The sequence below is a fragment of the Rhineura floridana genome, chromosome 7 (genome assembly GCF_030035675.1).
Source record: "Rhineura floridana isolate rRhiFlo1 chromosome 7, rRhiFlo1.hap2, whole genome shotgun sequence".
NCBI lineage: Eukaryota > Metazoa > Chordata > Lepidosauria > Squamata > Rhineuridae > Rhineura > Rhineura floridana.
In genome coordinates this window covers 97,503,284-97,530,207 of record NC_084486.1, presented here as the reverse complement: position 1 = coordinate 97,530,207, position 26,924 = coordinate 97,503,284, and the positions used below count along the sequence as shown (strand labels likewise).

General features: G+C 44.3%; 1 protein-coding gene across 1 annotated transcript in view; it reads right to left on the bottom strand.

Moving 5' to 3' along the window:
• Positions 1 to 26,924, bottom strand: part of RAB6B (RAB6B, member RAS oncogene family) — an 88,054-nt gene that overhangs the window by 27,277 nt on the left and 33,853 nt on the right. The window contains exon 2 of the mRNA XM_061636604.1: positions 10,810 to 10,868. Within this exon, the coding sequence (XP_061492588.1) occupies positions 10,810 to 10,868 (59 nt within the window). The remainder of the gene's footprint in view (positions 1 to 10,809; positions 10,869 to 26,924) is intronic.

The following is a 26,924-nucleotide window of genomic DNA, read 5'->3' as shown; positions in this document are numbered from 1 at the left end:
GGTATCAAAAGCCGCTGAGAGATCCAGGAGGACAAGAAAGGTGAATTCTCCCCTGTCTAATGCCCTCCTCATATCATCTACCAGAGCGACCAAGGCTGTTTCAGTACCATGTCCAGTCCTGAAACCCGATTGGTATGGATCTAAATAATCCGTTTCATCCAAGTGTGCTGACAACTGGTTAGCCACCACTCGCTCAATGATCTTGCCCAAAAATGGCAAATTCGAAATGGGGCGAAAGTTGTTCAAAACTTGGGGATCCAAGGAGGACTTTTTTAGAATGGGTTTTATAATTGCCTCCTTGAGGGCCGGTGGCATTACACCCTCCTTCAAGGATGCATTTACCACCGCCCTGATCCCTTCGCCCAATTTCTCCTTGCAGTTCATAAGGAACCATGATGGGCAAGGATCAGTCAGACAGGTGGTAGGCTTCACCGTTGAAAGTACCTTGTCCACATCCTCAGAAGGAAGAGGCCGGAACCGATCCCACTGAACCGGATTGCAACTGGTTAACTCTGGATCCTCTACTGCATCCACAGCGTACAGAATCGAGTTCTTCAGGTGTTCGACTTTATCGGCAAAGTGCCTTGCCAATTTGTCACAGGAAGCCTTTGAATGCTCCAAGGGTTCCTGAGCGACTGGACCGACCAGGCTTCGGACCACTTGGAACAGCTTCCTGGGACAGCACTCTGCGGATGCAATAGAGGCAGCAAAGAAATCTTTCTTTGTTGGCTTTATTGCCACCTGGTAGGCAGCTATTGCTGCTCTAACCTGTGTTCGAGCATCTTCAGAGCGGGATTTCCGCCACCGGCGTTCTAGTCGTCTCACCTCCTGTCTCAGACTTCGCAACCGAGGTGTATACCACGGTGCTGTCTGAGTTCTGTTCAGGGGGAGAGGACGTTTCGGAGCCACCCGGTCTAATGCCCTGGTGATTCCCTCGTTCCACTCCGTCACCAGGGTTTCGACCGGACGACCTTCAGCAGGTTCCAAATCCCCAAGCGCAGTCAGGAATCCATCCGGATCCATCAGGCGCCTGGGGTGGACCATTCTAATAGGTCCTTTACCCCTGCGGAGGGTGTGTGGCATCGAGAAGTCAAAATTCACCAGATAGTGATCTGACCATGACACGGGGGTAAAAGAAATGGCCCCCAACTTCAGAACACTCCCCACCACTCCCAGGACAAATACAAGGTCGAGAGCATGACCGGCTACATGGGTGGGCTCAGTGTTACTAAGGTGCAGTTCCCAGGAAGCCATGGTTTCCAGGAAATCCCGAGGGGCTCCAATGAGAGTGGTCTCAGCGTGTACGTTAAAATCCCCCAGTACTAACAGTTCTGGGGTCAACGTTCGCACATCCGAGACCACCTCCAGCACAACAATTCTCATCATCCCTGACTACTGTCCATGCTGGCTAGAGGTGATGGAAGTTCTAGTCCAAAACGTCTGGAGCATATCGTATTGGGGAAAACTGTCCTAACCCTCACCCTGCAGCCATCTCCTTACAATTCTTGCCCTCCCTGCTTTAGGGGATGCAGAAGAGTTGGAATCAAAGAATTTGCTGGATACACAGTGCTGGATTCTTGAGGATCGCAGCTTTCCTTTTAATAAATGCATACCGTTTCCCTGGGAATGCTCTGAGAGGATTCAGATGATGGAGAAAATGTTCTCAAGTGGGAAGACAGAAGGCCTGAGATTCCACAGAGAAAGAAAAGGGATTTTGGGGTCCTTGTATTGATTTGTTTTACAGCTACCTGAAGGCAGATTGAGTGGGATTTAAGGAAGAAAAGTGTGGAAATCAGGAAACCAATGAAACTCAGTATCCTGCAACTCCCATCAGAAAAGCAAATAACCTTTTGAATTTCAAGGCCCCTGAATCAGTAGCAGCAGGCACTTGAAAAGAGCAGCAGAAAGGGCAACAACAAGAAGGCTGGGGAAAGCCAACGGCAGAAGGCTAAGAATGAAACTAAATTGTTTCCCTGAACTGCTCAAGTGGAAAGAGGGTGGGAGGAAGGCAGGCCATATAATATTTGCAAGCCATCCATTTAATATGGCAGGAGTGGGGAACTGGATTTGGCTGGCAGGCCAGATCATAATCTCCCTTACCATGTGGGCCACTTCAACAGGTGGGCGGGACCACACACTGATCAGTCACCTGAAGATGTCCAGTGAGAACTTCAAAGGGGCTCACTGTCCATGACAATCAGCACGACAGTGAGCTGAGCTTTGTCTAGTTGCAGGTGCAGTTTAGAATCAAACCATGCCTGCAAACTGACATTTTTCCTTTGCACACTGGCAAAACTATTGGCAAAGCTGGTCTGCAGAGGAAAAATGTCAGTTTGCAGGGCAGCTTAAACTTTCTTAGTAGCTTACAGTGCAATCCTAAACAAGTCTACACAGATAAAAGTCCTATTGAATTCAGTGAGGCTGATTCCCAGGTAAGCAGCATTAAGACTGCAGCCTTAGAGAGCTAACACATAGTGGAATCCATTTTAACACAGTGGTGAAGGGCCCAGCTATGAGCCAAGAAGCTCTTCTCATCTATCTAATGAACTTACTCTTTGATAAGTTCATATGTGGGGCCTCAGAGCATCTACCAGAAGCTGGAGACAAACCTCAGGAGATGGCTATTATCATCCTGCCCTGCTTATGACCATCCCAGAGGCATCTGTTTGGCCACCATTGGTGATACACACATGCTACATTAGACAGACTAGCATGTCAATTCATGTGTGAAATCCCTGCCAGATTAGATGAGCATCAAAATGAGCCTAAACTGGAGCTCTTTGAAGACTCTATTCAAGAGTTCTTTTTGTATTAGCGTTCTTAAGCAACAGGAATGGGCATTTTCACACACAAGGTTTAAAGCAACTCTTGCTTCAGTTTATAATGTGAAATTTCAAACCAATATTGGCCAGGAAACTCATTTATGTGGTAAGAGAGACTCCTCTGTTTTTACTTCCACATTTAATCAAGAATTAATTTAATTTGTTTAGTAAAGTTATACCTTGCCCTTCAAGGGTAAACCCTGCCACGGTGGCTTGCAAAATAGGCATACAATACATTGCAGACCATACTCAAATTTAAAATATGGTCAAAACATGGCCCTCTTCAGGCATAGAATCATAGAATAGTAGAGTTGGAAGGGTCCTATAAGGTCACCGAGTCTAAGCCCCTGCTCAAGGCAGGAACCCAAGTTAAAGCATACCAGACAGGTGTCTATCCAACTGCCTCTTGAATGCCTCCAGTGTTAGAGAGCACACCACCTCCCTAAGAAATTGATTCCATTGTTGTAGAGCTCAAACAGTTAGGAAGTTTTTCCTGATGTTCAGTTAAAATCTGGCTTCCTGTAGCTTGCGCCCATTATTCAGTGTCCTGCACTCTGGAATGATTGAGAAGAGATCCTGGCCCTCCTCTGTGTGGCAACCTTTCAAGTACTTGAAGAGTGCTATCATATCTCCCCTTAGTCTTCTCTTCTCAAGGCTAAACATGCCCAGTCCTTTCAGTCTCTCTTCATAGGATTTTGTTTCCAATCCTCCTGATCATCCTTGTTGCCGTTGTCTGAACCCATTCAAGTTTGTCTGCATCCATCTTAAAGTGCAGTGTCCAGAACTGGAAGCAGTACTCAAGATGAGGCCTAACCAGTGCCAAACAGAGGGGAACTAGTACTACACACGATTATGAAACTATACTTCTATTAATGTAGCCCAAAATAGCATTTGTCTTTTTTGCAGCCACATCACACTGTTGGCTCATATTCCACTTGTGATCAACAAGAAATCAGAGTTTAGAAAACATATGAGGGGATGAGTACACTAACTCCACACACACACCCTCTGCTGTTCTGATTGCCCTCCAGAAGATGCAGAACTTGTGGGGAGTTTTCTGTACTTGCAGAGGCTCTTGGTGCTATTTAGAACCCAGATGTTCCAGGGCGCTGAAATAAGCAGGGAGCCTCCTTGAGTACTTGTGAATTAGGGACCCTCCAATACTCACGGAGGCTCCACACGCATCTTAGAACCCAGAAACTGCAGCAGTGTTTAACTAGAGACTCAGTCTAGTGTGCTTATGCAGCGCTGCTCCTGTGATGCATTTTAAATTGCTCGTCAAGAGGTGAAAGGAAAGTTTGTTTACCTCACTTAAATTGCAACACTGACCAAGTCAGGTGACTCTTCAAATATAAAATGAGAGAGGAAATAACTGCTGAAAGCCAATCGCCTTTTGGCCTGGCTGAAACATGTTCTGTTTCAAATCGTAACCTGTAAGCATACTGCCACAGCAATGCCTCCCTTTCCTTCAGTGAGATGGTGAACATGCTCTCTAGCCCAGAGGTGTAGAAAAAACAACATACAGAGGGAAATTGAAGTGAAATGGGAACTAAAGCTGGCTTTTTTATAATCTTTGTATAACAGTCCTCCTTTATTAAGTACTGGATGTATGAGCCATCCCCCAGACGGGATGTACAAACCTACTCTTGCCTCTTGCTAGTCCTCAGTGATTTAGGGAGAAGTCCCCTGATCAGCAGAAATAGAGGCCCTATCTACACTACAGACCTCTGTAGTTTGGGAAGAGGCTGAGAGTTCTCAGTTTGAGATCCCTGCCCTCTTACCCCAACAGCTGCAGCACTGGGGGACTGTAGAAGACTTGCCCTGGGGATGAGTACCTGAGCATTTGGGTGTTTGGTTGCTCACCCCTCTGGGTTGCTGTCTCTTGAGACAGTTGAGGTCCCAGGAAAGTACTGCAAGGACTGGGACCCCCTGCCTGATCCTGGCTCCAGACAGAGGCTGCAGTCAATCTTGCAGCCTCTTGCATCAGCTCCTGGCTGAGTCAGGGGGCATAAAAGCCAGCTGCCCTTAGGGAGTCCCAAGGGCACTACCCCCTGCTATCTTTTTTTCAAACCAATCTAGAGGTGATTAGTAGTGGGGAGGCCATATGGTGCAGATGTAGTTCCTGCGCAGGGTGAGAGCCTGTGCAGTGAACTGAATGATAGGAGAAAGTTGCCAGATGCCTTCAGAGTGAGAGTCTGCAACTGGCAGAAGGCTGGCCCTCCTTGGGTGTGAGACAGAGGGGGAGTAGATGTGCTCTGTGTGAAAGATATTGAGTGGATCTGACTATTCCCAATTCTCTCAGAGGCCTATTGGAATAACTGGTTCAGGAAGGTTTTGTTGGTGGGCTCTTGATGTGTCCATATCAGGTGTTTAGGAGGAGACTTAGTAAGGAGGAATATGGGTAATGCCACCCAATTTTAGTGTGGTATGGCTATGGGGAGGTGGTGCACAACCATAGAAAACGATGGCAAGGCTATCTATGCCTTGTTCCTCTCTTCCACTCCTCTCATGGATGGGTTCCTCACTGCTCATCTGCTGTGCCCACTGGCCTGCGTGTGCTGTTATTTAATGCCAGATTGGTACACAATAAGACCACACTCATCCATGATTTCAATGTGGATGAAGATGCCAATTTGGTGTGCATTACTGAGACCAGAGTGGGTGAGCTGGGAGTAGTTGATTTGACCCAGGTTTGCCCACCTGGATACTCGGTGCAAAACCAGCACAAGCAGCAGGGATAGGGGAGAGAAGTTGCCGTAGTCTACAGAATGTCAACCTCTGTCACCAGGAAACCACTCTGTCTTGGAGCTGGCTGTGAGGGCCTGCACCTGGTGTCGGGCCAAGGAGAAAGGAAACTAGGGTTGCTGTTGGTGTACCATCCACCCTGCTGTCCATCAGCTGGTGTACCATCCACCCTGCAGCCCATCTGACTGAGCTGGTGGAAGCCGTCTCGGCTGTGGTATTGGAGAAGCCCAGAACAATAGTCCTGGGTGATTTCAATGTCCATGCTGAGGCTGCCTTTAGTGTTCTTGCTCGGGACTTCATGGTCTTTATCACAACCTTGGGCCTGTCTCAAGTTGTCACTGGACTGACACATAGGGCAGGACACACCCTCGACTTGGTTTTTGCTCCAGATGAAGGAAGGGGTGATCTGGAGATGAGGGGGTGGATGTCACCACATTGCCATGGTCAGATCACTTCCTAGTGAAGTTTAGACTGATGACTCCCATCCTCCCCTGCAGGGGTGGTGGACAGATTAATATGGTCCGCCCCCAGAGTCTAATGGAATCCACAGGATTCCTGAATGCCTTGGAGGAGTTCCCAGTAGATAGAGCAGGAGACCCTGTTGAAGCCCTTGTCATGCTGTGAAACAGCAAGGTGCGTCAGGCTCTTGACACAGTTGACCCTGAGGCCCTCTCCGGCATTGTACAGCCTGGTTTACACCTTAGTACACCTGTGAGCTGAGGGCAATGAAACAGGCTGAATGACGGCTAGAGCGCAAATGGCAAAAGACGAGCTGTGAGGCTGATCAGGCATGAGTAAAACATCATAACTGTGCCTACTGTATGGTGGTGAGGGCAGTGAAGAAGGCCCACTTCTCTGCCACCATTGCATCCTCAAGTAGTTGTCCAGTGGAGCTTTTCCATATTTTCAGGGGTTTGTTGACATCAAATCCAGAAAATGGAGTTTTAGACCTTTCGGAAGCCCACCGTGAATTGTTTGCAAGGCTCTTTGAAGGTAAAGTGCAATGTCTGCTGCAACTTCTTGGGATCAGTTTCAGTTGTTGCAGTCTGATGATGTGGACAAGTGCTTGTGATGATGCAGCCGGCAACATGTCCTCTTGACTGTTGTCCTTCTTGGCTTATTAAAGCTTGTTGAGGGGGTTTGACTGTGTGGATGCTGGGTGCGATAAATGCATCATTGTGGGAGGGAGTGGTTCCAGCCACCCTGAAAGAGACAGTGATCTGACTGCTCCTGAAAAAGCCCACCCTGAACACATTGGTTTGTGGCAACGACTGACCGGTTGCAAATACCCCCTTTTCAGGGATGGTGATTGAGAGGGCTGTGGCGCAGCAATTGCAAGTACTTTTGGATGAAACAAATTATCTTGACTCATTCTAGTCTGGGTTCGGGCCTGGTTATGGGACTGAATTGGCCTTGGTCACTCTGATGGATGACCTCTATCGGGAGAAGGACAGGAGGAGTGTGACCCTGGTATTCTTACTTGACCTCTTGGTGACTTTTGATACCATTTACCATGGTATCCTTCTGGGCCAACTTGGTGAGATGGGTATCAGAACCACTGTTTTACAGTGATTCAGATCCTATCTCCAGGGTCATTTTCAGATAATAGCATTAGGTGATTGTCTTTTGGCCACCTGGCAGTTGTGGTATGGGGTGCTGCAGGGTACCATCTTGTCCCCCATGCTGTTAAACATCTATATGAAGCCCTTGGGAGCGGTCATCAGGAGATTTGGGGTGAGGTGTCAGCAGTACACTGAGGATACCCCACTCTATTTCTCTGTAACATCTGAATCTGGAAGGGCCGTGCAAGCCCTGGACCGCTGCCTGGACTTGGTGGTGGGCTAGATGAGGGCCAATGAACTGAGTCTGCATCCTAGCAAGATGGAGGCGCTGTGGGTTGGCGGCTCCTGAGTTCTGATAATTGGTCATTTGCCTGCTTTGGATGGGGTCATTCTCCCTCTGAAAGAGCAGGTCCGTAGTCTGGGGGTGCTCCTGGATCCATCTTTATTGCTAGAGGTCCAGGTGACCTCAGCAGCTAGGAATGCCTTTTACCAGCTAAAGGTGTGGCCGTTTTTGGACTGGGATAGCCTGACCGCTGTAGTCTATGCACTGGTAACCTCCAGGTTGGATTACTGTAATGCACTCTATGTGGGGCTGCCCTTGAGGTTGGTCCAAAAGGTGCAGCTGGTGCAAAATGTGGCAGCGAGGCTGCTCACTGGAACAGGGTATTGCTAACATGTCACCCCGCTGCTGAATGAATTACACTGGCTACCTAATAGCTACCGGGCCAAGTTCAAGGTGCTGGTTTTGGTGTACAAAGCCCTATACAGTTTGGGACCAGGATACCTGAAATATTGTCTTACCCTTTATATACCTAGTCGATCACTGCACTCTGCACGTGAGAGCCTCCTACAGATACCATCTTATCAGGAAGTTCATTCTGCACAACATAGGAAGCAGACCTTTAGTGCAGTGCCACCTACTCTTTGGAATCCTCTCCCCTTAAATATTAGACCGGCATCATCTCTGTTATCTTTTTGGCCCCTACTGAAGACCTTCCTCTTTCAGCAAGTCTTTTAAGTAGAGACCTTATCCCAATCTGCATCTGTGTTGGAATTGCTTTTTAATACATTTTTAAAGCTTGTTTTTTTAAAAAAAGATGTTTTTAAAGATGTTTTGTTTTAATATATTTTAAAGTCTGTTTTTATTATGTTTTAGAGTGTTTTTAGTGCTTTTGTTTGCCACCCTGGGCTCCTACTGGGAGGAAGGGCAGGATATAAATCTAATAAATAAGTAAGACATCGTCTACTCCCATTGCTCCCCGGGGAAAGGAAATGCTAATAGATTCAAGCAGGGGTGGGGAAACTCAGGCCTGGGGGCCAAATGCAGCTTTCCAGGTCTCTCTATATGAACCTTGGGACCAGTGGTGGTTGATGGCTCCATGACACTGGGGCAGTGGAATCCACTCTGGGTTTCACTCTGAACTTTGAAAGTTTGTACTAAAACGTGGAGTGGCTCTCTCTGCCCCACTGATATGGAGCCACCCAGCACCACTGCTTCGGACTCTCTCCAGACCAACCCCTCCTCGGCCACTCCCCACCAGCCTACTTCTTACCCTCCTTACGTGTTTTTGCCTGGCTGGAATGTCTTCTTGAACTCTTGGTTGCTTCAGTGGAGGATAGAGAGGGATGTGTGAGTGCTTTGCCCACTTTTGCCTTTGGCTCTGCCCAACTCTGCTATGTCGCCCCTGGAAGGCTGCCTAGATTGAGAATGTGACTATCCATCTAAATCAGGTTTCCTACCTCTGGACTAACATCTGTGTGATGCCCCTGTAAATGTTGTACAGTAATTATGGTGTCAGTTTTGTACGGTAAATGTGGTAAGTAGAGTGAGTGAGGGGGGGAGTACATGGGTTGGAATGTTGAAGAATGCTGAGTTGTGATTGACTGAGCATCTGGGTGGTTGAAGGTATAAATGAGAGAATGACACTTGGAGGTTGGTTAGTTGTTGCTTCTGGTTTTTGGAGGGGTGGATTTGTGTTTAGTCAGGTAGTGAGGCAGGTTTTAGGACTAAGAGATATAAAGAGAAAACTATTTTATGTAACCACACGCGTGTTGACTGAACTTAAAGTAATCTTGTTTTTTCCTTGTGTTATTAAATCGATAGTTTTAGTTTAACATCATGCTTGATCCTTGGCTGGGATATTACAGACCAGAAGGGTGGGCAGGACAAATACCAAAGCTGGGAACAGTATCAATGGTGGCAGCAGTGAAGGGGTAGTGTAACAGCAGCAGGTATCCAAAAGCAACCCAGGGCTGTAATCTTTAAAGGCAGAAAGATACAGGGGGGTTGTGGCCTGTAAGCACACCCAGACACTACATAGCAATCTGTGGAGGGGACTAAAGTACAGTCTCAGGGCAGTATTGTGTTACAGAATGTCAGCTGGTGGCACCTAGTAGCGGGATTGTGAGAGATCTGTGCTGGGGCAAGCGTGAGAGATCCATTACGAGACCAGACTGCAGGTGGGGGTCTGACAGTCTGCACTGTATTTGGGCTGGCATCAGCACCTAGCCTCCTTGGGTAGCTATCAGGTCCACCACATCCTGGCAGGGTCTATGCTTCTTCTTGCCCTGGGCCATTTTAATTTTTTTTTCCTGGCCTGGCATTCCAAACAACATTAGATGGCACCACCATTTTAATTTCACATTAAGAAAAGTACAAGAGCCTGATGGATCCACAAACACTAACTCACAATAGGGGTTGCACCATTCTTGAGAAGAGATCATTAGTTTGGTGCATATGTTCCTGTGAACAGATGCAGTCTTCAAGATAGATGTTGGTATCATTGCCATTGATGATAATGCCATTTGGAGATTCATCCTGAAAGAATGGCCTCTTCTCTGCACTAGGGAACATGCTATTTCTAAGAGCACAGCATTGTTTTCATTTGAGCATATGCAATGCTGGTCTGCACATAGACCAATGAAAACCTTCTGCAAATGTGTAGACTCAGTGGCTGATGAGAGACTGGAACTGTGGCAGCAGGTCCCGCACCTGAGCAAATACATTCCCCAGAGGCTACCAGGCCTTTCTGTCTTCTGGCATGGTGCAATAGGCACCAGAGAGAGAAGGGATGCAGAGATCTCCATCCTTCTCTTGCCATACCATTTCTTGCTACTGTTGGCGTATGCTGCCACTGCCAGCCAAATAAGTGGGTTTTAAAAGGAAGCAGAGAGGCTAGGCCGAATTCAGATTAGGTCAGAAATGAGTGGAACCATTTCCCGATTTCTGAGAGAAATGGCTTGGCTTATTTCAGAGCCAATCCAACTGAAGCCATAGGTGGGTCATGCACATCTCTGGGGTTGTGACAAGGTTAAACTGGGAAAAGAAAGCACAAAAATGGTGAGGCTACATCTGTACTGATAGGAGCAGGTAGTCAAGCAGAACTATGTTCAAATTTCAACTCTGATTTGTTGTTGTTATGTGCCTTCAAGTCGATTATGACTTATGGCAACCCTATGAATCAGTGGCCTCCAACAGCATCTGTCATGAACCACCCTGTTCAGATCTTGTAAGTTCAGGTCTGTGGCTCTGCTCATTTGTCAAAGGAAGAAAATGTGAGCGTTTTGTGTGCTTTTTGCAACTTGAATTATGTGACACTGCTACCAAATATAATTTTAAACATTTTTAACTTTATTCTAGCACCCATCATGAAGTTGGCTGCATGGCTAACAAAACTCACTTGGTATGTGTTGTCAAAACTGTCATACATGAACCTTGTGATCAACGATGTCTTCCCAACTGGAAAGGGAAAAAGAACACACACAAAAACATCAGATTAAATTAAAATCATGAATGCTGAGACCACCAATAATGTCAAACTCTTCACCCAGCCATGGGGCAGATTTTTTTTGTGGCACTCAGGGCCAAAGTGGGCATAGCCCATAACATCTGGAGGACACTACATCAGAATAGACCTTAGAAGCACTTGCAATTAGGGATGGAAAGATCTGCCAATTTCAGTTCTCTCCATTTCTCATATTTCCAGTCTTAAATTCAGTTCCCTACATTTCTGTGGAAATTTGCAAGTTTTTAAAAAATCTTCATTGAAATTCTTCAGCATTTTAGTGTGAATTTCTCATAATAAGTTTTCGTACGTGGTACTGACTAATGCACACAAGTAATTTCTCATAATTAGTTATTTTACCAATATATTTGTTTTATGCATTTTCCCCAATATATGCAGTTTTTGAAACACTGGTTGGAGACTACATAGCAAAATTCAAATGTGTAAATTTTGAAGGATGGCTATGGTTCAGTGCTCATGTTTTGGAAAATGCAAATTTGACAGATTCGGTTTAAATGTGAACTGAATTGAATTTCTTCTCCATCCCTACTTCCAAGGCATAACAGTTCCACTGTCAGACAGATCAGTCAAATGGATCAATGTGGAAAGGATTTCCTGAGTGTAGGGAGTTTCAGTTCCACTGACTTAGGCATACTCAAACCCATCCCCATACATACTGTAGGATGTTTCAGGGATGTCATATAGCAACCCAGCTGGAAGCAGGTAGTACTTAAGCACCCAAATATAAATGGCCACACTTTGAGGTATGCTTTAAAAACAGTGTAGTTTGCCTAAGAATCAAGATGTGAAACTCACACAGGACAACTCATGGGTTCCCTTCAAATTAACATATGACATTTTCAACAGCTGTTCAAACAGCATGGAGATAACAGGTGTCCACTGTGTGTGTCAGCACATATGTTTTACACTGTGTGCAATGCATTGTGCTGCAGAGAACTGCAACTGCATTAGGACTCTTTGTGGCAGAGAAAAGCATGGCTCTTATTCTATGGTTCAACCTCCTCTGATGCCTCTCAATACCAGCTGATGGGAATTGTCACTGGGGAAAGCACTGTTGGACTCAGGTTCTGCTTATGGGCTTCTCATGGGCATTTGGTTGGCCACTGTGAAAACAGAGTGCTGGACTAGATGGGCCCCTGACCTGATCTAGCAGGGCTCTTCTTATGTTTTTATAGGTACACACAATATACAGACACATAATCATTTTCATAATGGGTGAAGCATCCTTAAGTACCTAGCAACTCTTAAACTCCCAAGCTACCAGACAGTGAATGCCTCCCAGGCCATTTATTCTTAAAGAGACTGGAAAGATTTCCCTTCTGAAAAAGGCCTGGGAACTGGAGTAAAGCTAAAATAATTACATTATTGCACAATGAAGGCCCAGGCAAGGCAGAGAATAAGATTAGAGGACACAGTACAGTGGAAAACATCAGAATTGTAGGAAGTTGGAACCAACGTGTTATTGTAACATGAGAAAGGGAATGTTAGATTATAAAGTAAAAAGGAGGAACTCCCTGATGCCACATAACCAGACTGACTCCAATACTGATGGTTTCTAAAAAAATATCAGTACCCTATCTTGTCTCCAAGGAGTTCAGCGCAGCATTCCACAGTCTCTCATCTAGCCACTAGCTAAGTACAGACCTGTTTTGTTAGTTTCAGAGATGGAACTACATTGGGTATATTTTACATAGGGCTTTGCATAAATATTATTGGCACTTTATAACAATATCACTTATGACAATATCATAACAATGACCAACAACAACAACAACTGTACTACGCTTTAGTTTCTTCCTTGTTTCTCACTTACATCTTATAACTAACTTTGGTTTATGGAATGATTCCTTATGATAGTTTTATTGTTGTTACTTTAGAGCAGAGACAGATAAGAACTCTGAATTCAAGAAGGAGTTAATAAAAATGCTTAGTTAACTCATAAGCTCTGATTTTAAGTGTCTTATAAGGTGTAATGGAAAGATCGAACATCTTTGCGTTGAATCTTCAGAAATGATTGAGCATTTCTCCATTTTGTTAACGTGGGAGGTAACTTATTTATTATTCTGATAATGTAGGAAGCTGCAACCCAAGTGCAGTAACATTCATAAATAGAAGAATTAACAGTATTGCTGACACTGGCTGTACTGATTTTTTTCTTAAGTCAGTGAAGCTTCAACCAAATGGATTTAAGTGAATAAGCAAGTCACAAGGCAATCATTCCAGACATATAATTGGTTTTTAGAACAATCCAAATTAGACATAGGCTGCATTTAGGTGTAAAAGCAAAACCATGTTTGATATCATGTGAACATAGTTACATAATACACAGTGGCAGACCGCAGGCTGGTTGGTGCACTCTCTTCTTCCTTCCCTCTTATTCCCTAATGTGCTGTGATGCCCTTGGGGACTTTTGGTTTCTTGGCAAACTATGGTTTGCTGTTACATATAAACATATCACTATGGTTAGCTCATGCTAAAGTTTGCTTGCAAATCAGAATCACATACACAGTCTGGTGTTACAGCTGAATGTAGCCACAGTTGTATTGTATCTTTATCACATTTTCTGATAGAGGGCCCTAGGGGTAAGAGAGGGAAAGTTTGGATTCTGGCTGCATGGGCTCACATCTTTGTTATGCAAATTTAAGCAAGTCATTGGATTTCTCCCATGTGTTCCAGTTCCTTCAGCAATGCAAGGAGGAAACGATACTGTGGCCTAATAATAGAGCGATGGCCTGGGAAAGTCTGGATTCCAAACCTAACTTATTCATGAACTCAATGGCTGGCCTAAGCAATTTTTTCAGCCAGATTTCCAGCCTTTCAAGCTGCCACGATAGTCATGTGAAAGCGTGTATACCTCTTTGCCTTTCTTCGTTATTAGCAGAACCATGCAAACCACACATATTTGCATATGCTTAATCTGCATAATTTATACCTATTGCATAGAATTTGGAGTTACCATTATGCAGGTTAGATTTTGTCTTCCAGCATACACAAACCTGATAAAAGTAGCCCTGCCCCTTAGGACAGCTGTTTTCAAACTTACAGACACACCTCAGCAGAGCACTCAAAAACTGTGGTCTCAGTGGACCATCTAATAAACACTTTTTCTTCAGTGTTGGCACCCTCATCAACACCAGTCCTACGTTATGAAAATCAAAGCCTTAGGTGATGGCCTTGTTAGCCGTTCAATAAATCTGGCCCTAGTCAAAATGACCGTATAACGAAACCACTTGTTGGGATCTCTCATTAAATGTGTTATGGGTTTGAAGGAGTTAATGGAATGCCTGGGAGTATGAGTGATGTAAGACTGCCAGGTGGGAGGGGGTGTGTGAATGAGAGTTCTAAAAGAGGTTTGAATAAAAGACAATTGGTTTGGACAGGTAGGAGTTTTGGTTGTTGGGATTTGGAGCGGAAGGAGGTTGCGTTGTGGGAGTGAGCTGGGTGGAAAAGGGTGGATTACATATTAGTTAGAGGGGGGTAGGACAGGTAGGGATGGTAGGGACAATACATCAATATACTATTATTTAACATCTTGTATTTTAATAAAGTTATGTGGTTCATTTAAATCCTGTGTGTCTGCCTGGTCACTTGTGCTACCATATGGGGGTCCTGTTCAGTTCCTGTACCTACATCCTATTGTGCTAACGGGACACCAGTGGTCACCTTTTGGATGGGACAAAAGGTGGAAGGGCTGAAGCTTGTGGTGCAGAGAGCATATCTGACCCAGGCTGAGGCAAGCGAGCCGCTTGATGGGGATTTCCTGAACCAAGCGTAGCGTGTCAGGAGGGATAATCCCTGGTGAATGGCGGGATTGTGACAGACCTCAATCACCATTATCAGAAAAAATATAAACCAAGACAGGGCCAAGTACAGATATCCTTGACTGCTCAATGTTTCCCTGAACCACCTGAATGGAGCTTGCGGATTACAGCTTCAGAATCTCTGTCACAGGAGGAATGGGAGGTTAAAAAAGAAACTGGTCCTGATCAATAGGTCATCATTCCATGAAGTAACAGGCTATTGCATATTCATTGCTGCCTGCCAAACATGTGGCTGGGCCATGATAGCTTTGGGGTGGAGGAGAGGATGTGCTCAACTACAGTCCAACCATCCAAAATAGAGGTAATTTTGCTGCCAAGGTTGACATTACTGTCCACCTACATACAGGTTGGGCAGAAAGTAGCAGGGCTGTGGAGTTGGTACGCCAAACCTTTGACTCTGACTCTGACTCCTCTATTTTTCTACTGTCCGACTCCAACTCCACCCAAAATTGCTTCCAACTCCACCGCCCTGGAAAGGGCTGTAAATGTCTTTTTAAATTGGAAGCTCTCATAGGAGCATTTTTATCGCTGCCTGAATATGCGCTGATCTTGGCATCACAGCATTTGTCTTCATCTGGGTCCTGTGTCATACATCTTGAGTTATAGTGAAATGCTCAACTACAGCTGACTTCATGGGAAGCTTCTTTGACATTTTGAATTTATATTTTAAAAAATTTGTCAATCAAAATTTATTTTGAAGCCAGAGTCGGTATCGGTACATTTCTACCGACTCAGACTCCAACTCCACCCAAAATTGCTTCCGACTCCGACTCCATGACTCTGACTCCGACTCCACAGCCCTGGAAGGTAGAATGGGATCTACTGGTGGATTTCTGGGAGATCTGAAGGAGAGCAGCAAGGATTTCTGACTCCCAATTGTTTAACAATGGCAATAACAAAAATGATTCCCTCCCCCTGAAATTACACTGCTGAATCAAAGAAAGCTGGGGTTAGGCAGGAGTGAATTTGTGTGTAGAAAAACTATAAGCTCCATTCCACTACTCAGCTCCTGGGCTCAGCATTCTTTAATTCTGTCATTTTCACCTCAGGGCTTGAATAAAAAAACAAAACAAATCTCAGAAGCTTGAAGTGTGCCCAGCACTGACCTATATGGCAAGCGTGCATGCAATCTTGATGTACCAAGACTACTGGGACATCACATGCACAGCTTCAGGGGCTGGGTGAGGGTTTTTTTTTATTTCTTACGAAACATATGGTATTTTTGTATTTTCAGAAGAGGATGGATTGAAGCTAGGCAATTAAGGTGAGAAGCCAAAACAATGAGAACTCTCAAGAACAACAGATGCCTCAAAGACACCCATGGGATCTCCTCTTCTCTTGACGCACATTTCCACATCTAGCTATCTCCACAGAAAAAACATCTCTCTATACACAACAATAAAAACAACAGGTTTCCTGATTACAAAATGCACATTAAAAAGGAAAACATTTAAAGCAAGCACTGGTTTAAGACCTTTCCCCTCTCCCCAGAGGACACATTTGTTAATTAAGAAACTTTACAATGGCATTCATCAGGAGTCTTAATTAAGTATGCTAATTCCGTCCATGGTATGCCTTCTGAAGGGATCTGTCTTTAGGTTTAATGAGCACCCTGGTGCTCAGTTCACACCAGAAGGAAAGTGAGGGTCCTTAATGGAATCTTCTCTCACACACAAACCCCTCAGAATCCCAGCAGAAGAAAGTGGGGGCTGCCTCAAAGCTACTCTGTGTGGTTGTGGCTCAAAGCTGGTCAGTTTAGCACCTAGGCTTAAGCATTCCAAGACACTGGAAAACTACAAGACAAGAAGAAAACAAGATGAAAGCAAAATGCTGCTGTATCTTACAAATAAAACTAAGTGTACAAAACAAAGAAAAATTAAGTCAGAATCCATTGTATGCATTTCTAACCATATTTATCCTAAAATAGGTATTTTAATGCACTTTGGAGTATTCTTTGAGCTGAGAACTTTATTGCAACTTTCAAAGAAGTGCAAAATCCAAAGGATAATTACATTCTAATCCCTGTATGAGACTGGGAGGTGCAAATTAGGCTGATTCACTTAAAAATTATAGACCAAACCAAAATTCTTACAGGAATTACAGGAGTAGATGGGTGTGCTCCCCAATGAACTATCTTTACTGAAATGCAGACAAGGACAGATAGTGTGATCTCCAGCAGTCATCACTACCTATCACTGAGCCTATTACCTTCTTCTGGAAACTAATAGAAGCTATGGGGAGCCCAGTTCCGTGTTTAGCACTAAAAAGGGTCATGTTTAGCACCAAGCAAGGTATAGCAGAGTCAATAAAGGTATCAATAAAGGGCAGCAAACTGTGAACAGTTTCATTTTCTATTATATTTTACACCATGGGCAGCACCATTTGGATTTTCTGCCTGTCATGGGCTTCCTCTGAAAGTAGCAAATGAACAGCAAGAGATAATCCTGAAGGGATCTCTCATTTCTGGCAACACAGTTGTCAATACTATATCTCTATGAAGCAGCCCATTATAACTCTTTAGTGGATGGTGTCAGTAACCATCTGACAGAAATGGAACGGCAAATCCCAGTTCACACTTGTGCCTTTGCAAGTAGCTAGGGGGTATCAGCATAAAGCTACATACTAGCAAGGTTTCGAGAATTCACATAGGATTGCACAGCACCAGCTGATATAGACACAGTGGATGATGGGACAAGGTGAGGGCCAAGCCTCTCTGTTTTCCAGTACGAGACTTAGGGAGCAGGATTTAAATTGGGGAAAGCATTAACACTCCCCCTGCCACTGCTCCAACCAAATTCAAATCTCTGCAGTGGTTGCTTTTAAGTAACAATGAAAATGTCAGGCCATCCAATCATAAGTCTCCTGCATCTCAGCTGGTTTGGCCCTGCAACTGGATTCAGATGTGAACATTGTCAGATGGAAACAAGAAGCACAAGCGGTGCACAGTTCCAGGTTTTGTGCTTCTTCTGTGCATTGAAGAAGAGCTCCCAGCTCTCCTGCAAAGACATACATAACCTGTTCCCACATTTGCAGCTAAAGAACATCAAGTCCTATTCCCGAAGTGACTAAACAGATGCCCCCAGGGAAGCCTATGAGCAGGACATGTGCAACAGCACTCTCCCCACTTGTGATTCCCTCCTTAATCGTAACTCTATTGTGGCTGGTGAGGTCTTCTCGCAAATTCCACAACAACAAACTAGAGACAAATTTGCAGTGTCCCCTAATTTGGATGATGTCAGTAAAGCCATCAATCAAACGAAGAACAACAAAGCCAGTGGACCTGATGGGATTCCTGCTGAAGTCATTAAAGAAGATGGGCCTGAACTTACACAACAACTTTATAAGATCATCGAAAAAATCTGGATGAGGAAAGAGATCCCAGAAGACTTTAGGGACGCCATAATTATCACCCTTTTTAAGAAGGGTGATAGAACAGATTGTGGGAACTATTGAGGTATATCTCTTCTTGCTACCGGAGATAAAATCCTTGCAAGGATCCTCACAAATCGCCTCCTACCAATCTCAGAGGATGTCCTCCCCGAATCTCAAAATGGTTTCTGCCCTTCCAGGGGGACAGTGGACATGATCTTCACTGCACAACAGCTTCAAGAAAAATGTTGGGAGCAGAATTGACCTTTATTTATTTATTTATGACTTTATTTGTTTATTGCATTTGTATACCGCCTCATAGCCGAAGCTCTCTGGGTGTTTTTCAACAATTAAAAACATTAAAAACAAATATACAAATTTAAAAACACATTTTTTAAAAAGCAATTTAAAAACACATGCTAAAATGCCTGGGAGAAGAGGAAAGTCTTGACCTGGTGCCAAAAAGATAACAGTGTTGGTGCCAGGAGCACCTCGTCAGGAAGATTATTCCATAATTTGGGGGCCACCACTGAGAAGGCCCTCTCCCTTGTTGCCATCCTCCGAGTTTCCCTCAGAGTAGGCACCCGGAGGAGGGCCTTGGATATTGAGCATAGTGTACGGGTGGGTTCATGTCGGGAGAGGTGTTCCATCAGGTATTGTGGTCCTAACCGGTGTTATATATGGCGTTTATTGATCTGACTAAGGCCTTTGAAACTGTGAATTGAACCACTCTCTGGACCATCCTTCTGAAAACTGGATCCCCTGATAAATTTGTGAATATTTTGCAACTCCTTCATGACAACATGACAGCAACAATTTTGGATAACAGTGGCTTTCTTCTATCTGGAAACCTATGTCCTCACTGTGGGAGGCTGTGTGGATCCAGAATTGGCCTCCATAACCCGCTGTTAAAGACCTTACCTTGGAAGACAATCTTACTCGGCCACGAGTGATCGCCAATGAATGAATGATTCCCAGCAACTGGTGTCCAGAGGCATACTGCTTTTGACAGTGGAGGTGAAACATAGCCATTGTGGCTAGTAACTTGTGCATTTCACCATGGCAAAGATACCAAAAATGTATCTCACTTTGGAAGATAGAGAAGTGCAAAAACAGGATGCCTAAATCTCTTTCCCTTCCTGACACTGCTCCAAGATACAGTATCATCAACAGATGCCCTCAGTACATAACAGGGGTCACCAACCTTTTTGGACTGGTGGGCACATTTCAGATTTTGAGCGTTCTGGGGCACCAGTCACAAAATGTTTGCCATGGAGGAATGGCATTACACAAAATTAGAGAGCAGTCATGACGATGCTGTTCCTATAACTGTATTTCTATATGAGAAAAAGCTTGACCTGTTGAATTTCTGCCTACTGTACAGCTATTAAAGGCACAAGAACTGTTTTTCCCCAATGCCAACCCTAACTCAAAGCCTAGGTGGCCATCATGTACTCATTTACCTGGAAGTAAACATGAAACATGAAACACAAGGAGCATTACTTCTCAGTAGACATGTATACCACTGTGCTGTAAGTTTAACTACACAGTGTTTTCTTAATGAGTCCCTGGTCTTTAGCTCCTGCAAAGCAGGAAACATGACTAAGTCTCTTTGCAAAGTTGTCACATTTGTCTTCTGTGGGGAAGGGGATTCTTTAATATTCACCCACACATTATGTAGTAGTATTTGCAGAAAATAACTTCTAGGCACTACCTGATCTCAGGCAAAGCCAGTACTAGAAAGATGCTTTAGGGGGAAAGGAAGGGTAAATTATGGAAATTCCAAGGACTAGGGGGAGAAATTAAGAGCTATAATGCAAGGTCTGAGCGAGTTATATCACTTGGAAACCTATTAACATAACCATCATCCAAGTCTACACTCCAATGGCAAATGCAGAAGAAGAGGAATTGGAGACATTTTATGCAGAAGTACAGGAAGAAATTGATCACACACCAAAACAAGATGTGCTGATAATCATGGGGGACTGGAATGCAAAAGTAGGGAACAGAGAACTAGGAATTGTGGGGAAATGGGGCTTAGGAGATAGAAACGAAGCAGGAGACAGACTTATCAAATTCTGTGAAGCCAATAATTAGTTTCTCGCAAACACATTTTTTGAGCAACTGAACAGATGACTGTACATGTGGAGATCACCAAATGGTCTATATAGGAATCAGACATGCCATTGCATCCGCTTACTGCTGACTTGTGCAGTTAACATCTGTGTTGGAGGGGAGTAATGTGCGAAGAGGGAAGCCCGTGTGTTCAACGCCTTGTGTGTTTTCCCACCAGAGTCCCTTCCGTATTGCACTGAATGAGAAGTTGTTCTGCTGCTTGGGAGGCCCACCAGATATTTAGGTTGTTTTTAACTGTTTTTAATTATGTTTGTTAAAATTGTTGTAACCCGCTCTGGGAACTTTGGGTGAAGGGAGGGTAATAAATAACAACAACAACAACAACAATAATAGATTATATAATTGGTAGCAGAAGATGGAGAAGTTCCATACTTTCTGCGAAAACAAGACCAGGAAGAGACTGTGGTACAGATCATGAACTAGTCATATTGAAAATCAGAGTAAAGCTAAAGAAGAACAAAGTAATCAAAATGCCAAAATACAATTTAAATAACATCCCAGAAGAATATAAAGATCAAATAAGGAACAGATTTGAGGCTTTAAAATTAGTTGACAAAGAACCAGAAGAACTATGGAGTGAAGTCAGAGACATTATCAGGGAAGAATGCAAAAAGACAATACCTCTAGTTAAAAAGAGAGAAAGACCTCAATGGATGACTCACGAAACTCTTAAAATGGTTAAAGAGAGAAGGAAAGCAAAACCAAAAGGAGATAGAAACACAGTTAGAACCGTAAATGCAATAATACAGCGACTAGTACATAGGGACAAAGAGAACTATTACAATAGTTACTGTATAGAAATAGAAGAGGACAACAAAAAGGGTAGAACAAGAGCCCTGTTCCAAAAGATTAGAGAAATTAAAGGGAAATTTAAACCAAGAGTAGGGATGTTGAATAATCAACAGGGGAACACACTGACTGACCGAGATGAAATAAAAGGAAGATGGAAGCAATACACTGAAGAACTCTATTAAAGTGATGCAAGGATGACAGATTCATTCATGGAGGAACCGTATGATGAAGAACCAGAAATTTTAGAATGTGAGGTTAAAGCTGCTCTTAAAGTACTTGGAAGAAACAAATCACCAGGAACAGACTGCTTAACAATAGAGTTGCTACAAGCTACTGAGACTGAATCTGTCCAAATTCTGACAAAACTTTGTCAATAAATATGGAAAACTAAACAGTGGCCCACAGACTGGAAGTGTTCAATATACATCCCAATTCCAAAGAAAGGAAATCCCAGGCAATGCAGTAATTATTGAACTATTGCCTTAATATCCCATGCAATAAAGTAATGCTCAAGATGCTACAACAAAAGCTCTTACCATATATGGAGCGAGAAAGGCCAGACATCCAAGCTGGATTTAGAAACAGAAGAGACACCAGAGATCATACTGCAAACGTATGTTGGATAATGGAACGGACCAAGGAATTTCAGAAGAAAATCACCCTGTGCTTTTTAGATTACAGCAAAATCTTTGATTATGTAGAGCATGAAAAACTATGGAATGCTTTAAAAGAAATGGGGGTGCCACAGCATCTAATTGTCCTGATGCGCAACCTATACTCTGCACAAGAGGACAGAATAGGAGAAACCGATTGGTTCCCAATAAGTAAGGGTGTGAGACAGGGGTGTATTTTATCACCCTATTTGTTTAATCTATATGCAGGGCTGGTACTAAAGGGTGGCCAGGTTGGGCACTGGCCTGAGGTCCCCGGAGCTACAGGAGCCCCTAAGGGGCCCCTGAGGGGCCCTCCGCTCCCCTTCCGTGATCCACGTCCCCCCATGCCCCCCACTTATCTGTCAGCCGGCTTTTTAGCATTGCCCTTAATGAAGATGGCGGCCGCAGCTTCTCTAAGGTACTGAAGCCGCTGCCGCCATCTTAGTTGATGGCAGAGATGTGCATGCATAGCACACACATGTGCCATCAACAAAGATGGTGGCGGAGGCTTCATTCCCCTTAGGGAAACCACGGCCGCCATCTTCATTAAGGGCAATGGTAAAGACTAGACAGGTAGGGGGGCCGTGGGGGGGCACACGGGGGCAGTGCGCACGCATGTACGAGCGCACATGCACACCCACCCACCCGGGGGCCAGGGCAAGCTGATGCCCAAGAGCCCCCGCATGCCTGGAGCTGGCCCTGTCTATATGCAAAACATATCATATGGAAAGAGGGATTGGACCAAGATGAAGGAGGAGGGAGAAATATAAATAATTTAAGATATGCAGATGATACCATACTACTAGCAGAAACCAGTAATGATTTGAAATGAATGCTGATGAAAGTTAAAGAGGAAAGCACAAAAACAGGACTATAGCTGAATATCAAGAAGACGAAGGAAGATTTAGTAAGTTTAAAGTTGACAGTGAGGACACTGAACTTGTCAAGGATTATCAATACCTCGGCACAGTCATTAACCAAAATGGAGACAACAGTCAAGAAATCAGAAGAAGGCTAGGACTGGGGAGGGTAGCTATGAGAGAACTAGAAAAGGTCCTCAAATGTAAAGATGTATCACTGAACACTAAAGTCAGGATCATTCAGACCACAGTATTCTCGATCTCTATGTATGGATGTGAAAGTTGGACAGTGAAAAAAGTGGATAAGAGAAAAATCAACTCATTTGAAATGTGGTGATGGAGGAGAGCTTGCGCATACCATGGACTGCGAAAAAGACAAATAATTAGGTGTTAGAACAAATTAAACCAGAACTATCACTAGAAGCTAAAATGATGAACTGAGGTTATCATATTTTGGAGACATTATGAAAAGACATGATTCACTGGTAAAGACAATAATGCTGGGAAAACAGAAGGGAGCAGAAAAAGAGGAAGGCCAAACAAGAGATGGAGTGATTCCGTAAAGGAAGCCACAGAACTGAACTTACAAGATTTGAACAGGGTGGTTCACGACAGATGCTATTGGAGGTTGCTGATTGATAGGGTCACCATAAGTCATCATCAACTTCAAGGCACACAACAACAACAAAGGGGGGAAAAGACAGAAGCAGGAGAAGAGCACTAAAAGGGAAGGCAAAACAGCAGCTTTTTAGAATCCCAGGGATTCCTATTGTCTGGTGTCCTAACAATTCATTTATCAATCAGAGCTCTGACTTTACTCATTGGCTAATAACACTGACAGGAAGGAGCAGGCACGCTGGCTCATTTCACATAAATGCTTTGAAGAGTATCTGCACATTTTTACCTATAGTTTTATTTCTAGGAGGACTAGAGACTTTTATTATTTTTTTAAAAAGGAAGTTCTGATTCTGGGCTACCTGCTCTGGGCACCACTGAAGTCATTTGAAGGTGCAACGGCACCCCCTGGCACATAATATCAACAAGCTGATTAAAAATGCCATAGTCTTATATTCCATTTCTGATCTTCAGGAGAAAGTGCCCACACTTCTGTAGCCAAAACATCAGCATCCACACACAAGGTAATATTAACAAAAGAAAATATTTAAGAAAAATCCTTAAGAGGAAGCACAACTTCTCCCCCAAACAGCCTGATGAGGGTTGAGTGTACTCAGGGGGCACCGAATGCCGAACACAGGTTGGGGGGGGGAAGAAGGTAGGGGGATGGAATGCAGTGGCTGAAAGAGGAGGAGGGAGGAAAAAACACATAAATATAAAAAGGGTAGAGAGAACCATCTTATTGTCTGGATAGGCCATTTCCAGCTTCATGTTGAGAGGCTATTTAAAAATGTCCCCAAGGAGGAAAGTGAGATCTGTCCATAAAAATCAAATGGAGAAATCCAAGATTCTAATGTATCTGGACTGGGCACCAGTGTATCCACTTTGCCCCTCCCCATCCCAGATCTCCAAAAGGCAGCAGCAAAGAGAAGAGTCCCTGCTTTGCATTCAATATTTCATTTGCCAACCTCTGGCAACAGCTGCCCAAGTGCTTCTAAGGATGTTTGGAAATGTATAAACCTAAGTCCAAGAGCAATTTTTCCTGACTAACCTTCCTGCTACTGCTCTCCCAGTACTCAGGAGACCAGCAGGAAAGACGGATGAAAGGACTGCAGACGTGAGCGAGGAGCAGCATGCTTTCAAGGAAGAAAAGGCAAGTCTCTCGAGGCCATGTGGGGAGAGGCACTGCTAGTTTCTTGCATTTGCATGGAATGCATCAGTAATTGTGGCTAAGGGACCTTTCATCAATTTACAGCACCACTAAAACCAATTTGATCTGGATTTTTTTTTCATTGTGTGAGATCAGCCTTCCCCAACCTGGTGCCCTCCAGATGTTTTGCACTACAACTCTTATCAACATCCCACCAGTGCTGGTTGGGACTGATAGCTGTAGTCCAGGCATCAGGAGAAAGCTATGCTAGATGTTTAGTGCTCATAGCTGTAAGATATCCAGTCCACCTGGGTCATCACTACAGAAAACAACCAAAGATGACACCCTCTGTCCATGACAGTAGAACCTCACAGGCATCCCTTTTAATAGCTAACATAGTTATTATTCCTTTAAAAAAAAGCCTCCTATTGCATACTGTGTGGTTTATGTGCATGCACAAACGCTTTGTAAACTATATGATCTTATTACAACACTGGTCACATCTGCACTATTCATAAGAGTATGCCTATATTGTGAAAGAAAAAAGATGAACAAAAGAACCAATCGAAACCAAACAATGGATATTTATAGAGCAGCTCTAGCCACTTCAGCAGAGGATATGGGCCTGGTGCGGGATCCTAATTGGCTGCTGAATTCTACAAGGCATTGCCTAATGCTTGCTCCCCGGAGATGCTCAAGATATGTAGAGCTTCATGGAGCTGCCAAACGTCCTCCCTGCCTGCCTGCCTGCCTTCCTCCTCCCTCCCTCCCCCCCTCTACAAAAAAAATCTGTTGCTTTGCAGATGATGACAGGTTTCTGGGACAAATAATGCAGAAATAGAGGAGGAAGGCGGGAAACTGTAATTTGGATTGAATGTGTCTTCCATTATTCAACAGCAGTGCCAGCCCAAAACTTTTTACCTCCTCTATTTCATGTACAGAGGATGACCAAGTTGGCAGTTTGATCTTATTTCAACACTGGCCACATCTGCACTATTCATTTAAAGCACTATGATACCACTTTAAACAGGCATGGCTTCCCTCAAAGAATCCTAGAAATTATAGTTTGTGAAGGATGCTGAGGGTTGTTAGGAGACCCCTGTTCCTCTCACAGAGCTGCAATTCTCAGAATTCCCTGGAAAGAGGGATTGTTAATTGATTGGTGGTGGCAGCAGGGCCAGCACCAAAGGGCGGCCAGGTTGGGCCCTGGCTGAGGGCCCCGCGGCCCACAGGGGCCCCTGAAGGGCCCCTCGTTAGGGTGGAGGAGTAGCACGTCCCTGCCGCAGATTGCAGGAAGAGAGCTTCCAGGCCACGCACCCGTTCGCTTGCTCCACCTACTTCTCTTGCCTGTGTTCTGCTGCTGCGCACGCAGGGCTGCCATCAACCAAGATTGCAGCAGAGGCTTCTTTAAGGGGCTGATGCACCTACTGCCATCTTGGTTGATGGCAGGCATGTGCGTGTGCATAGCATGCCGCGCATACATGCCATAAACCAAAATGGTGGGGGGGTATCAGTCCCTTAGAGAAGCCTCCGCCACCATCTTGGTTGATCACAGCAAGCGCAGCATCAAGACACAGGACAGAGGTAGGTGGAACAGGCAGGAGCAGCAGGCCCAGTCATGCCTGGCTGCTTGTGTGAGTGCATGCAGGTGATGGGGCAGGCTGGGGCCAAAGGGCCTCAGCATGCCTGGCACCAGCCCTGGGTGGCAGCTCAGTGTAGGAGAAACAGGCTGATGTGCAGGCTTGACTCTTATCACAGGGCTGGGGAAACTTTGGCCCTCCAGACGTTGTTGGACCAGAACTCTGGGAGATGTAGTTCAGCAACATCTGGAGGGCCAAAGACTCCACATCCTACTTTGTAGCAGAGTCAGAAGCCCTACTTTTGCTGTCCTGGTACCTCACAAGCTCCCACAGCCTGTGCCGCACCCATCAGTTCAGGTAGATCAGGGATAGCCAGTGTGATGCCCTCCAGATGTTGGGCTCCAGTTCCAGCAGGCTCTATGTGGTATGACCAATGGTCAGAGTTAGGGGGTGGGGGAGAAATTCAATTCAGTTTCACGTTAATTCTAAATTTATTGAATTTGGACTTTAAAAAAAAATGAAACCCAAAACATGGCCATTCTTCAAAATTCACACTTGCCTGAATTTTGTGATTGAAGAAAGCTAGGATATACATGTAATAAATAAATGAATACTAAAAACAAAGGTCTTGTGGGCTGCTCCCTCAGCTCCAGCCGTTCTTTCTCTTAAAAACATGCCAAATTCCAATCTTTCAGCATCTTTTGGAACCGTTATACTTCTTTGGTGGCCAAAGTTGAATATAAAAGTTTAAGATTTGATGGTTTGCTTTGGATGCTTATCTACGTTCTTGTTTTTAAATGTATTATTACCTTTTCTGAGCCTTTAAGTTAAGACAGAATACAAATGTAGATTTTTAAAGATGTTCCTTGTTTGACATCCAAACAACCTCACATATACAAACCAAGTTACTAGTCCTCATTTTGCAGCCTGTGCCATATGTAAATGTTTACAATCAGATTTATATAGTTTATTTATACGACACTTTTCCACAGTGAGCTGTGCCCGAAGGGGCT